The following is a 13,186-nucleotide window of genomic DNA, read 5'->3' as shown; positions in this document are numbered from 1 at the left end:
ATGTCATCATGTAGACTTCTTACTAAGTATTTTACAGTATTTAAAAATGCAAGACACTAAAATATTTTGATACAAAATATTAACCCATTTTTATAAACCCTATCAAATACAAATTACAAAAGACTATTCTGTATTTGAAATACTTGTATCATAAATACTGCCAATCCTTGGGTATATGTAGCACGAATACTCCCAGCCTCTGAGGGAGCGGAGACAGGATCATGTGAGCTCTACTGGTGCTCCTTTTGGCTGACGATCAAGAAAGTCGCTCTTCATTTGCATAAAGTTAAAGGATTCTCAACATTGTCTCATTGCTCAACACGCCCACCTGGTCGCCAACGGTCGCTCGGGTAGACCGAGGTCACCGGAAGTCGCTCACTCTACATTGAAACGAGTGGTCGCTTGTCGCTTTGCTGCTGCGAGTCACTCATAGTGTGAATAAGGCTTAACACGTAAGCATCATACTGCCTATATAGTAAACATGCACTCTATGATGTGGAGAAAACGTGCAAAGAAATGTGCGAAGTAGCTTATTTGTGCACAAAAGTGTTGAAGCTTTGCATGACTACATTTAAACCAATGAGGCCACATGAAATGTTTCTGGTTACCTTTTTGAACTTTGTCTTGGCATTGTTGCAACAAAGGTCTTTGGGATTGGAATGACATGAGGCGTCATTTATTACAGAATTTTCATTTTTGGGTGAAATAACACTTTAACATGCATTTAAAGGGTCATGAAACGCCAAAACACATTTTTTGAGATGACAGTCATAAATGTGTCCCACGCTGCTAAAAACACTATGGGGATATATTTTTCAAAAGTGAAAATTGGTTGTTTTTGCGTTATTTCAAACAAATTCGTTCTTCCAGTTTGAAAAAAGAATTTTTGAAGCTGCGTCACGACAATTAGATCCTTGTGTGAATACTTGTGTGTAGACTGGATGTCTGTACCGGGGCATACATCGTGACGTCTTTGAGCTTTCAGCATTAATTCATGAGAAAGACTTCCAAGTCTTTCCAGAGCACCAATCAGCGCGCTATATTGTGAATGAGGCACAACTTCATTAATATGCATGATTACTTCGAAGACTGTTTTTACCTGTTACAGTGTTCAGACGGCAGAGAGATGCCACATTGTGTTGCCAACGTAATAAAAACGAGTGGAAGAAGAATTGTTTGGAGACAGGTCATCAGTGTTGCATTTATAAATGTACTGCAGCGAAGGTTTTGTTTTAATTTCCATGCTATGAGAGTGCAGCTGGACTCATGTGTGGATTACAGTGGTCTGCCAATATGCGACAAAAATACATTTGTAAGGAACATTTTTTACCCCAGAGCTTTTCGTATCTGAAAATGGTGAAATCCGAATTTGCCACTCGTCTCCTTTTAAAAAAGACGTGGCTCCAATTGGTGTTGATTGTTTTGTCTCTACAGACTTGGTAAGTTTGTGATTCATGTTCTTTGTTTATGTTTCTTCGGATGGCAAAGTTAGTTAGCATCGTCAGCAGTACCCCTTCAGTTTTTAAAGACATATCTTAGTCAAAATGATTTAGTTACTAAGTTTACAGTACATTAATATCACTACGATATTATGGACTGAAAGATCCGCTGTAAATGTAAACATGTAAACACCTTAATCAAACAATTACTGTCGTGTAGAATTTTTGCCACATTTTGTGACAGGATACACACACGGCTTTCTGATGCTACCTACCGAGTGCATCTAAGTTACAGAAAAATGTAGAGGTTTTTTTCTTCCATTTGCCGTGCGGTATCAAACATTCTATTCACGAGTTCACACTTGCAATAGTTTCAGAATAAAGCGTATTTGGCGTGCTGTCCGGGGAGAGGGCTCTGAGCTCGGGGAAGACACCCAAACTCGAGTTATTCCTCTTATCAGGAAACAAAGAGGAATAGGGATTCGAGCGAAGTATCTAGCCCGGCCCCAGAACGCTCCCCCCGGGATTGTAATGCTTAAGAGGTGAGGTGACGGGGTGGTGGAGGGATGCTAAAGTCGTAAGATGCTGCAGGTAAGACAGCTTTGGTATATATAGGGGTTTGGTCAAGAACTGATTGGATAATAGAATAATTGTCAATGACGTATTTGATACTGAAACTTCTGTGCGTGCTCCTCCCGAAATTTGTTTATAAAACATCACTTAAAACTACACTCTTCCAGCAGTTCCTTGCATCCAATATCTTGTTTGTCACGAGGGCATGCATGAAATGTTCCTGAATGAAAGTGAAAGTGCCACACTGCAGTTAAAGTCGAAAAATTGAGAATTTGGCAAATAATTCGATTACTAATGTCCATGTAAACAGTCACTGTCTTTCTCCCCTGCGTCTGTGTGTTGTTTTGCCTTTAAAATCAGAGCAAGGTCGAACCAAAAACTCCCATTTTTATGCAAAACCTTCCCTCCCCTGACACTCCCACCTAAACAGAGCTAGACTCACGCACTTTCCAGACTTTTTTTCAAAGTAGAGGTGTGAAAATACCCTGCTGAGACTCATGACCCTTTAAAAGCACAGTATGTAATTTACACTACTAGAGAGTGCACATTCACGACAAACAAAGGTGCATTTTGATGATGTCCTGACTGAGCGTGGAATTATGAAAGTTGTCATCTTCATTACATCCTACAAGACTCCTGCAGAAATCACGTTCATGAATGAATTACTCATTCATTCCTTGTCTATCAATTCAAAATGTATTATTTTGGTAGTGTGAAGCAAAGTAAAGCCGAAAACCATCAAAGTGTTGAGGCAATTGCTGATGAGAGACGAGCATAACGCGACATGAAAGCAGCAGAGCTTTTATTATGCCACAGTCCACTGCCTCCGCTTCTTCTGCTCATGATCATGTGGAGAAGAAGCAGCACTGCTTTATCATGCTCTGTGCAGTGTAATAAAACACACAACATAAAGCATCTGTGGTGTTTCCAAAAAAAAAAAAATTATCATGGCCACACGTCAGTGTCGCTAGTTAAAAATGGTTTTAACATTCTTCAAAACATTTGGAATGATATAAGCAAAATATAACACTGTTCTAGTGTTTTTTAGATACTTTAATGAAAAGAATTTTACACTTGTGGTTTTAAGTGTACAAAAACAATTCGTTTGGCATATTGCTTTTCATACACAGTAAAACATCAGTTTAAAATAATAATGAGAAAGCCATCAAGCATATTTCCTGTTCCTCTGATGAGAGTCATTGGTGTGATTGCTGCACATGAGTAAATGGCACATCATTAGCTGATAATGCCATGGAAACCTGTGGCTACGGGTACAAGCAGTCACCAGCACAAATGCATGAACAGGTACGGCCTTCTTCCACGCCAATATTTCATGCCTTAGACTTCTGCACGACTGCACTGCTAAGCAACTAATGCAAGTTCAAATGGAGCACATAAATAAACTACTGTAATGGAGAATGTGGGCGCTGGAACGCTTTTTTTTCTTTGACGCCTGCTGAAAAGGTTTGTCAGTCCTGAAATAAATGTGAATGTGATTACTTTTCGCAATTTGAATCTCCTAGAGGAGAAATTGAATTATTATCGACAATGTTTGTGGGAAATGATGGAAATTTGATTATTCAGCAGTGTGAGGAAGGAAAATGAAAGAGGGAATCAACAAACCTTCTGCAAGTAGAGGATCATGCCTTTGAGAACAGCATAAAAGGTTTTCCAGCCTCGCTTTCCTCTTGGAGCTAGAAAATACAAAAAAAAAATGTATATTAAAATCATTACAAAATATAATCTGTGCAATAATGATACGCTACTCTTTTTCATTTAGTCACAGTTTACAGTGACCCAAGCTGTTTGTCCAGAAAGGACTAATCAAAGTAAATTTTTACAATATTTTACACGGAAAAATGGTGCTATGGAACAAATCTAAAGTAATCACTGTAGAAACAAAATATTATATAATATTATTTATAAGTTATTATTTATATTATGTTATTATATATTATTTATATATTAAATATTATTTATAACATGCATTTACCTACTTTTTTCTTGAAAATGCATATTTAACCTGGTTCAACTTATAGACCCAATCCCTATTCTATTTTTGTACCCCTTCCCCTTTCCATTGGCCCTTGAAACAGAATGTGAAGAGGAAGAGCTTCACAATTTACCCCTGAGAAATGGGACAGCACTACAGCACCTGCATACATCATTATATGTCATCACGATCTCTTCCTTCGTATGAGATCACACGATCGCGACTGCTGTAGTTATTCCAGTTGCGTTATTTTTTGGTATATATCTTCAGGAAATCACTGAACGCAACGATATCATGTTATCATGATGATATAATGTGGCAATAAGATCGTAACTGTACTGTGTATTTACACTGTGGCCATATAAATCTATGGAAACACACAAAAACAACATTAACATTATAGCAGACACTGTAAAAAGCTAATTTCCAGTCACTAGACTTTTCTGACAGGGTATTCGAGTGTCAGAATGTTGTGGGACTGCTGTACAGGAGTCATTATTATGGATTATTGATCGCGAAATTTAGCGATTTTTATTTTAGCATTTTTTTAAAGCATGACAGTAAAACACAAACGCGGTTATGAATATATTAAAACATGTGCTTTTTTGTTGTAAAAATTCATAGTAATGACAAAAAATACTAATTTGTTCATCTCCTTACTTCCGTGTGCAGCATGCTGCTGTTATAGATGGTGTATTCTAGGAAATGTTCTCTTACCCCTTGGTTCCGTGTATGTGTGTGTGTGTGTGTTTGTGTGTGTATGTGTATGTGTGTGCGTGTGTGTGTGTGTGTGTGTGTGTGTGTGTGTGTGTGTGTGTGTGTGTGTGTGTGTGTGTGTGTGTGTGTGTGTATGTACAAGTCAGAATTATTAGCCCCCCTTTGAATTATTATTATTATTTTTTCTGGAGAAAGTCTTGTTTTATTTCAGCTAGAATAAAAGCAGTTTTACATGTTTCAAAATCCATTTTAAGGTCAAAATTATTAGCCCCTTTAATCTTTTTTTTTTTTTTTGATAGTCTACAAAACAAACCATCATTATACAATAACTTGCCTAATTACCCTAACCTGCTTAGTTAACCTAATTAACCTAGTTAAGCCTTTAAATGTCACTTTAAGCTGTATGGAAGTGTCTTGAAAAATATCTAGTCAAATATTGTTTACTGTCTAACATTATATACAGTATACTGTCTTTGCCATGATGACAGTACATAATATTTTACTACTATTCAGCTTCAAGTGCCAGGAAAAAAACAGTAAACTTTTATTCCAGACAAACCAAAATAAAATAAAAATAAGACTTTCTACAGAAGAAAATAATATATTATAGAAAATAATGTGAAAATGCCCTTGCTCTGTTAAAATTTCACAGGAAGGCTAATAATTTTATGTTCAACTGTATGAGTTAATTGATAATTACAGTATTAGTATAAACTGTAGAATAGGATTAATAATTTAACTAAATAGAAACAATTTTCTAAATAATAATATAAATACCAAACCATCTACATGATATTGTACAATATAATTGAATAAAATTAAAGATCTAAATTTAGATGTAACAGAAGCAAACCCCTGGCAAAGTCAGCTCAATGCTTTTTGTAGCTCAACAGCATTTATTCATTCACTTTTAAAGTACATAAAAAAGCAACTTGACCATCCTTTAAACATCTTTTGTTGTTCACTGAAGCAGGAAATTCGTATGGGTCTGGAATGGTTTGAGGGCGAGTAAATGATGAATGTTCTGAAAGGGTCAATTGTAGGGTGAACATTTTCTTTTCGGAGTGAAACATTTCAGCGCTCTGTTCCACCTCTGAAGGGCATTACTTACATTTCATATGTCAAATGACTCCCCTGACAGTGTGTCTGTAGGACAGCTTTATTTACGGCAGTGCTATAGGAGCTTTGGGAATCTTCCAAAAGCCTTTACGCCACACACAGACTGAGTTCTGGGAAGCGCGGCGTGTCTTACTGATGGCACCTCTGGGACTCGGGCCTGAATGCTCTCAGCATGTGATGCGGCAGATCACTAAAGCCCTGCTGTTTTTATCCTCATTGCAATACTGCCACGGACACGCTCATTAGACCACACTGGCATGGCTGGTATTGGAGACTGGAGTGTGCTGTGCCCACTAAACTGCCAGCGCTGGACAGTAAATCACAAAACAGTGGAGGGTAGTAGGTTACCACTTCAGACAGCTCACTCTGTTGAACATGTTTAAACATAGACTACTGTTCTAACATTTGTGCTTGTGCTGTGTCCCAATTCACAAACTATTTGACCTAAATAGTAATTGAAAATAGTATACGTGCCAAATTTTAGTATGTAGAAATGAGTATTTCAAAGTTTCCAGAAGAAATGTGTGTGTATTTTAACTGCTAATATCACCCACAATACATTGTGAATTCAATTAAAATTACAAATAAGGATAATAGTACCTGTGAAATTAAAATGAAAGTTTGCATATGTTAGTCTTAGGGTAATGTATAATCTAGTGTGCTCTAAAAAACTGATAAAACTTGCATTTCAAAGATAAAAGCATTCAATTTCTTAGGGTTGTCACTACCGGAAAAAATAAAATCAATGTTTTTTTTTTTTTTACTTTACCTCATACTTCAGTTGCTCAGTTAAAATTGTGATCAATCAAATGCTTCCTATATTCGATCACAGACAAGTAATTTATTTATTTATTTATTTATTTATTTATTTATTTATGTTAGAATATACAAAAAGGTACACAAATTGAGATCATACAAATACAAAGAAAATTAAACAATAACAAAAATAACAAAAACAACAATACAGTCAGATACTGGCTGGTGCGTGTGTTTGTGTGTGTGTGTGTGTGTGTGTGTGTGTGTGTGTGTGTGTGTGTATGTGTGTGTGCATACAAAGGTAACTTGTTTTTTTAAGGCAAGTCATTTCACTCGGCGTCATACGATTTGCCAAGCTTATGATTACATTTTATATTAAGAATCACCAGTAAAATTAGGGACATTTTTTTGAGGTGTTGACAGTAATATATATGTCCCATGTTGCTAAAAACACTATTAGGGCACATATATTTCACAAAAAAAAAAAAAAAAATAGGTTGTTTTTGCGTTGTTCAGAGCAAATTTGTTCATTTGATTTGAAAAGAAATTTGGAAGTAACGTCACGGCGATGAGATCATTGTGCAAATTCCAGCGTGGAGATTGGCTGTATGTACCGGCCGGTACAAAATGGTGTCACTGGGTTTTCAGCACATCTGTTCATTAATTCATGAGAAAGACTTGGTTTGAACCAATCACTGATTGCTCTATTGTGAATGAGAAGCAACTTCATTCATATGCATGATATAGACGGATTACCAGTTAGTAAACACGGCTCACTATATTTGTTAAACGTGATATTTAATTCATCTTGTTGTCTCTATTTAATGACATATTCCCTGACTTTGGTCTTTTGAATCTATTACTTGTTCTCAGGTAACGTGTTTTGGCTGAAGGCAAAGATAAGTTAATAATTAATGTAACCACAGACACGGATTCTGCACAGTTGACTGATTGCTTGCATTTATTTCCTATATTGTATAAACTTATTGTATGTTATACTTTTATAATGGCCATTATTGATTATTAAAACTGGTATTCAGCAAAAGAGAGGGTATGTTTCATATTTTTCAATGAAAATGGAAGGAAGCAGTTATGTGATAGGCTCTGTTTTGTTATAAATACTATGCATACAGTGAAGATGACGGTCAAATAAATATGCAGCACAACGCCTCAACATGTCAGTTAAGTTGCTAATATCAAAGTGAAAATTGACAGTTCCTTATATCATGTTTTTATTTTATTGTAAAAAAAGTACACTGTTATTTAGGTTATAAAGTACACTGTTCACTTTGAAGATTTACCCGTCGTGGCCTCGGGAGTTTGTTTTCATATCAAACGTGTGAAGTCTGAACTTACAAGGAGAGGATGCAAGACTGAACTGTGTGTAGGCTACTTGATATTGAGGAAAAAGTCCCAATCAGAATGGTGAATGTCTCCGTTTTCAGATGTCTCCGTTTTCCCACATCCACACTAATACAGAGCAGCAGCATTTAAGAATGAAAACGGCCTCTTCAGTGTTTCCAAAACGCTCCATTTTCGGCGCTCGAAAACTCCGGTGTAGTGTGGACGGATGGTGTGACCGTAGCAAAACTTATGCATTTTAAAACTAAAACGTATTACTGTAAACGAGGCCTAAGCTTTGAATCATACAAAATCAGCATTTTTTTCAGGTTGCCAAATCTATAGCGCATTTGCACTCTAAGGGAATAAAATCACGACAACAACCTCCTTTATGGCCGTTTTGTTTACATGTTACACATTGGCTGGTCTTCTGAAGTAATTCCCAACTTGGTCTTGATGGCAAATCTCCTTCCAAAATGACAGCAACCTCTTCGTTTACAAGTTTCTGGGCATTCAAAGTAACTGCTGTCATGTGATGTGTTTTATAGGACAGGCTGCACTCGTGTTCATTTTATAGAGATTACTAAACAAGAGAACATTTGCTTTCAAGTGGAGTTAGTTCATAACAACTGCAGAAACTACTGTGAAACCACAAGTCCGGTACGAGCTGCTCCCCGAGAGAATAGTCAGTCTATATCAATCGATGATTGGCTGCTGTACTAGAAGGCATGGCTTCATTCGCCATTTTGACCATTACACATTCCCTAATTCAAAACTATATGAGTGACATGTCTTGTGTACTCTATAGTCTTTGATTTGATACATCCCGCTTTTGCACTAATGTCATGTGAACCACCACAGCTCACAGGTATGGCCTGCTTCTCCCCAATGATGGCAGCACAGAGTGGATCATATGCACACAAAACTCATCGGATTCTTTGAATTACATAGAAAGCTACATTTTAAAGAGTAGTAAAACGTTAAGTTTGACTCAGTATTACGGTCATAGACTGTAGCTGTCATGTGTCTGATGCACTTGAGCTACAACAGATTTGATTGGCAGAGCTGTGATTTAAACAAAATGCTATTGGCTGTTTTTGAAAAGGGGGAGGGGTAACCCTATATCCTGCCCTGTCTTCCAGTTTCAGTTGACATTATATCAAATATGGATAATAAAATTGCATATTTCATATATGTTATAAAATATTTCATATTTTAAAACATGGCTGATGCTCGAGATTGACTGTTGAAGTGGAGAGGCTTTGGTTAAAGATGTTTGAACCACTTAATTATTCAATTCAAATCTATTTGACAGTTTATTTCTATAGCGCTTTTACAATGTAGATTGTGTGAAAGCAGCTTAACATAGAAGTTCTAGTAAACTGAAACTGTGTCAAACTGTGAGTTGAAGTTCAGTTCAGTGTGGTTTAATTTTCATTGCTGAATGTCCAAACACTGAAGAGAAAATCCATTGATGTCATCAGGGCCAGTGGCGAGGAACAACCCTTCACCAATTGACAGAAGTGAAGTAAAAAATCCTCGAGAGAAACTAAGCTCAGTTGGGCACTACCATTTCTCCTCTGGCTAAACTAACATATATTATCTAATATATAACTATTATCTAACCTAATGGACTGTATTTATTCCACGTTCTTTCCTTATACAGTATTTCATCTGCAACAACATTTACTTTAATAAAGATGTACTTGGGCGTTAACTCCTGAATGTAGGAGACTTCTCTGCATGAAAGAACAAATGGAAAATTGACATGGAGCTGCATCTCCAATATGGTAGGAAATTAAATATGAAAGAAATGTGGATGATGTGACAAGATGATTAACAGGGCATGTAAGCAACAGAACGGTCCATTAATGAGCAAGTAGTATGTCCCAAAGCTTTGATATTCGCTGGAGCATATTCAGAAGTATGTACTTTTACAACTACAGTACATGCTTTTAGGATGTACAGTAGTTTAAATAGGCTAATTGGGATGCTTGCTGAGATGAGTCTCTTATGCTCACAAAGGAAAAATACAAATAACAGTAATATTTACAAATCTTCTGAGTATTTCAATAGATTTTTAATAGTAATTTATGCTTGTGAAACATTAATTAGTCTAGTCTTCAGTGTAACATAATGCTTCAGAAATCATTTTAATATTTGCTGCTCAAGAAAAAAAAAATCTAATTATCCAATGAAATAAAAAAAAATATCCAAAAGATCCAATGAAATTAAATTTTTTTTAGCTGTTGGTTGCAGTCTGTTAGTTTTAAGAATATCTATTAGCCACTGTCATTTCCTTTTATTACACATAACTTAATTTGTGAACTAACTAATGTTGTTTTCTTAGCATATATGGATTTTTTTCGGTTGTTACCAACATTCAGTGAAAATTTCAAGTCAACAGCACCTTTAGAAATATGATTTCTGAGAAAAATGGTGACGTGTTGAATACTTATTTCCAACACTGTATAGGGGTTCAAGAGGGGGGAAAACAATAAACATGTAATATAACTTTCTTTCATTCCAGTTGATTTTTTTCCTGAGCAAAAATATTGTACATTTCCACAGTGATTTTTACTATGTTTTTAATTTATGATTGTAAATTTAGTACATTTAAATATATTTACACTGACACTTTGCCAGCAAGTAGTTTTAAATAACTGAAAATATAAACATAATACAATATACTTTAGTATGATTATTTATTCTTTTGCATATTTTAATAACAGGTCAGAATATGTTTAATCTTCACATAAATATATGTGTTACATTTAATGACAATTATTTAACCCATGTTTTGGTTTTTTTGCTTTTACAAAACTTATTTGAACCAACAAAAAAAATAAAAAAATCTGCAAAATAATGATAATAAATTATTTACATTTAACATGCTTTCAGTATTTAACATCTAACAGTAGTTAACTTCTCTCAGTATTTACCTTTTTACCCTCACACACACGCTCTTGCTGTACAAGCTGTAATCAGTTCATCTCTTCAAACAGACACAAACAGCTCAGCAGGTTTTGTAGTGTATCTAGAATCTCATTAGGAAGGGAAAATAAGTGGACATAATATATGAGAGACTACAGCCAAAATCCCATTTCACCATGTGTGCTTGCCAAAGCTCTGAATCACACCTGCTTTATCCTCGATCACATTACACAGCATTTATTTAATGATGTTTCCCATCATTTTCTGCATACCCACAGGCTTTAGTTATGAAGAGTCGTAAATATAACCTACTTTTTAAAAAAGGCTTTTAATTACAGCAAGAACAAATAAACTGTTACAAAAATAAACGATTATCAAACATCCCAACCTGTTTTTTAGCCAAATGTATCTTTAGTTTAAAAGAACGAAATGCTTTAATCATAAATCATAGTTTTTAAGGGGTCATGACTTGCAATTGTCAATTATTCAATATGTTCCTTGAGGTTTACCTAGGTCGCCTCTATGGAAGCGCCGGCCCTGAGTATGAAGCTATTCGGTCAGTTCTTGTTATGTGACTCGTGGTGCACTCGTGGCATTCATTCAACTTGGGGCGTCTGGAAGGCACGAGCGCATCACACCGCTTGAACGTGCAAGCTGTGCACCTCCATTGGAAATAATGAACTTGCGCAAACTCTAGAAAAGCAATATGCGATTTATGCAATATGCTAAAAGGCCGCCGTCATTTGTGCTCTTCAGCAGTTGATCTTCTTGCACAGACATGCTGGATTCACCTAATTTGTTGACAAATGGGTTGCGGATTTATTCCTTGGCAGTTTGCAGGTCCTTTACAGGGCCTTTTCCCGTTAGAAAAGAAACTTTCCAAAGAAGTTTCTTACTCATTTTGCAGCTTGTAGGTTAAATTTGGGCGCTTAAGTGCCTGTCAGCGAAAGAATACGGTCATTTTTCAAAATAAATGATTTTTCAAAATAAAAGATCGTTCGGACTCAGATAATAAATAAAAAGAAAATAATTAATGATTTCTTGTGCAGCCCGGTACCAACTGATCCACAGACTGCTACTGGTCCGCGGCCCAGTGGTTGAGGACCATTGCAATAAGAGATTAGTTTGACCATTTTTCATGTTATTCGCCAATGTTACTCTACTATGACACCTTTCAGACAAAATAATGGAAACAATGGGGCCATGTTGTGTTAAGATTGGCCTAGAGCAGGGGTTTTCAAACTTTTAGGACAATACTTTACTGATTACTGTCCATGTAAACGTAGTCAGTAGTGTCTTCAAAGTATGTGAAAGATTCAGAAGGTCATCCTGCTAATTTGATTCAGAAGGCACTTTTTTGTCAGACGTTCACTGATTTTACGTTTATTCACCATCATTAATTTCAAAAAGCACCCTGTCCAATTTATTTGTGTATATTTTACTCGAATGAATGATCAAATGTTAATCGCCAATGTTACTCTACTATGGCACCTGTCGGACACAATTGCAGAAAGCGATGGGGCAACAGAACGTCGCGTTATGATTGGCTAGATCGCCTATCAATCTAACTCCCTGCACAGTGTCAATCGTGCGTGATAATTGATGACTTAAACAAATAACACTTAATTAACAGCCAAAATCTCAAAATTGACCTTTGAAAATTAAAAGAGTCTTGCCTTAAGGGGGACTTATTATGCAAAAATCCCTTTTATTAAAGGTTTAAACACAGTTGTGTGGCAACTTTTTATAATCACACTTGATAAAAGCAGTCTGCAGAAACACTTTGATTGACATTCTCCCTTTGTACATGTCATCAAAGGGGTAAAGTCCCATCCACTAGTGACAATCCCTCCCTTATTAGCATAGGACATGGCAATTGGCGGCCCGCGGCCCGAACCCACCCCCAGGGGCAATTTGTTCCGGCCCTCCAGATGGTGTGACCAGACATCAAAAATAAATTTAGTTCAGTCAAAAAACGGCCGCTATTGTTATGAAGTGACGTGCGTCTGTTCTTCGCAGAGTCTGAGTCACCTGACATTAAGTGAGTGGCGTGGGCAGCCAAAAACATTTGGATATGTTTGTAGAAAAGGCCTTTTGTACAATGCACTGATAACGTTAATAGGGATGCAATGATAGCTGATTTTACTATTAACCGCACTTAAATTCATTACGGTTAATTAATTGTAAAGGCTTCTCAACGCCGCATTTCTATTGCACGAAAAAAAACTGCTGCAACTAAACAAAGGTACGCCATTTGTGTAATAGTTTAAAGTTCCGAGCTTATACCGAGGCTGATAAGTACACACATTGGATT

At 36.3% G+C, this 13,186-nt stretch overlaps 1 protein-coding gene across 5 annotated transcripts in view; it reads right to left on the bottom strand.

Moving 5' to 3' along the window:
- The window catches only part of psd3l (pleckstrin and Sec7 domain containing 3, like), a 192,911-nt gene that overhangs the window by 12,493 nt on the left and 167,232 nt on the right, over positions 1-13,186 (bottom strand). For all 5 annotated transcript variants that reach the window (XM_056466945.1, XM_056466946.1, XM_056466948.1 and 2 more), the window contains one exon: positions 3,636-3,706. In XM_056466945.1, coding sequence (XP_056322920.1) covers positions 3,636-3,706 — 71 coding nt within the window. The remainder of the gene's footprint in view (positions 1-3,635; positions 3,707-13,186) is intronic.

Source organism: Danio aesculapii, chromosome 10 (genome assembly GCF_903798145.1).
Source record: "Danio aesculapii chromosome 10, fDanAes4.1, whole genome shotgun sequence".
Classification (NCBI taxonomy): domain Eukaryota; kingdom Metazoa; phylum Chordata; class Actinopteri; order Cypriniformes; family Danionidae; genus Danio; species Danio aesculapii.
The sequence above is the reverse complement of the archived record's forward strand: the minus strand, read 5'-3'. Positions and strand labels throughout refer to the sequence as shown.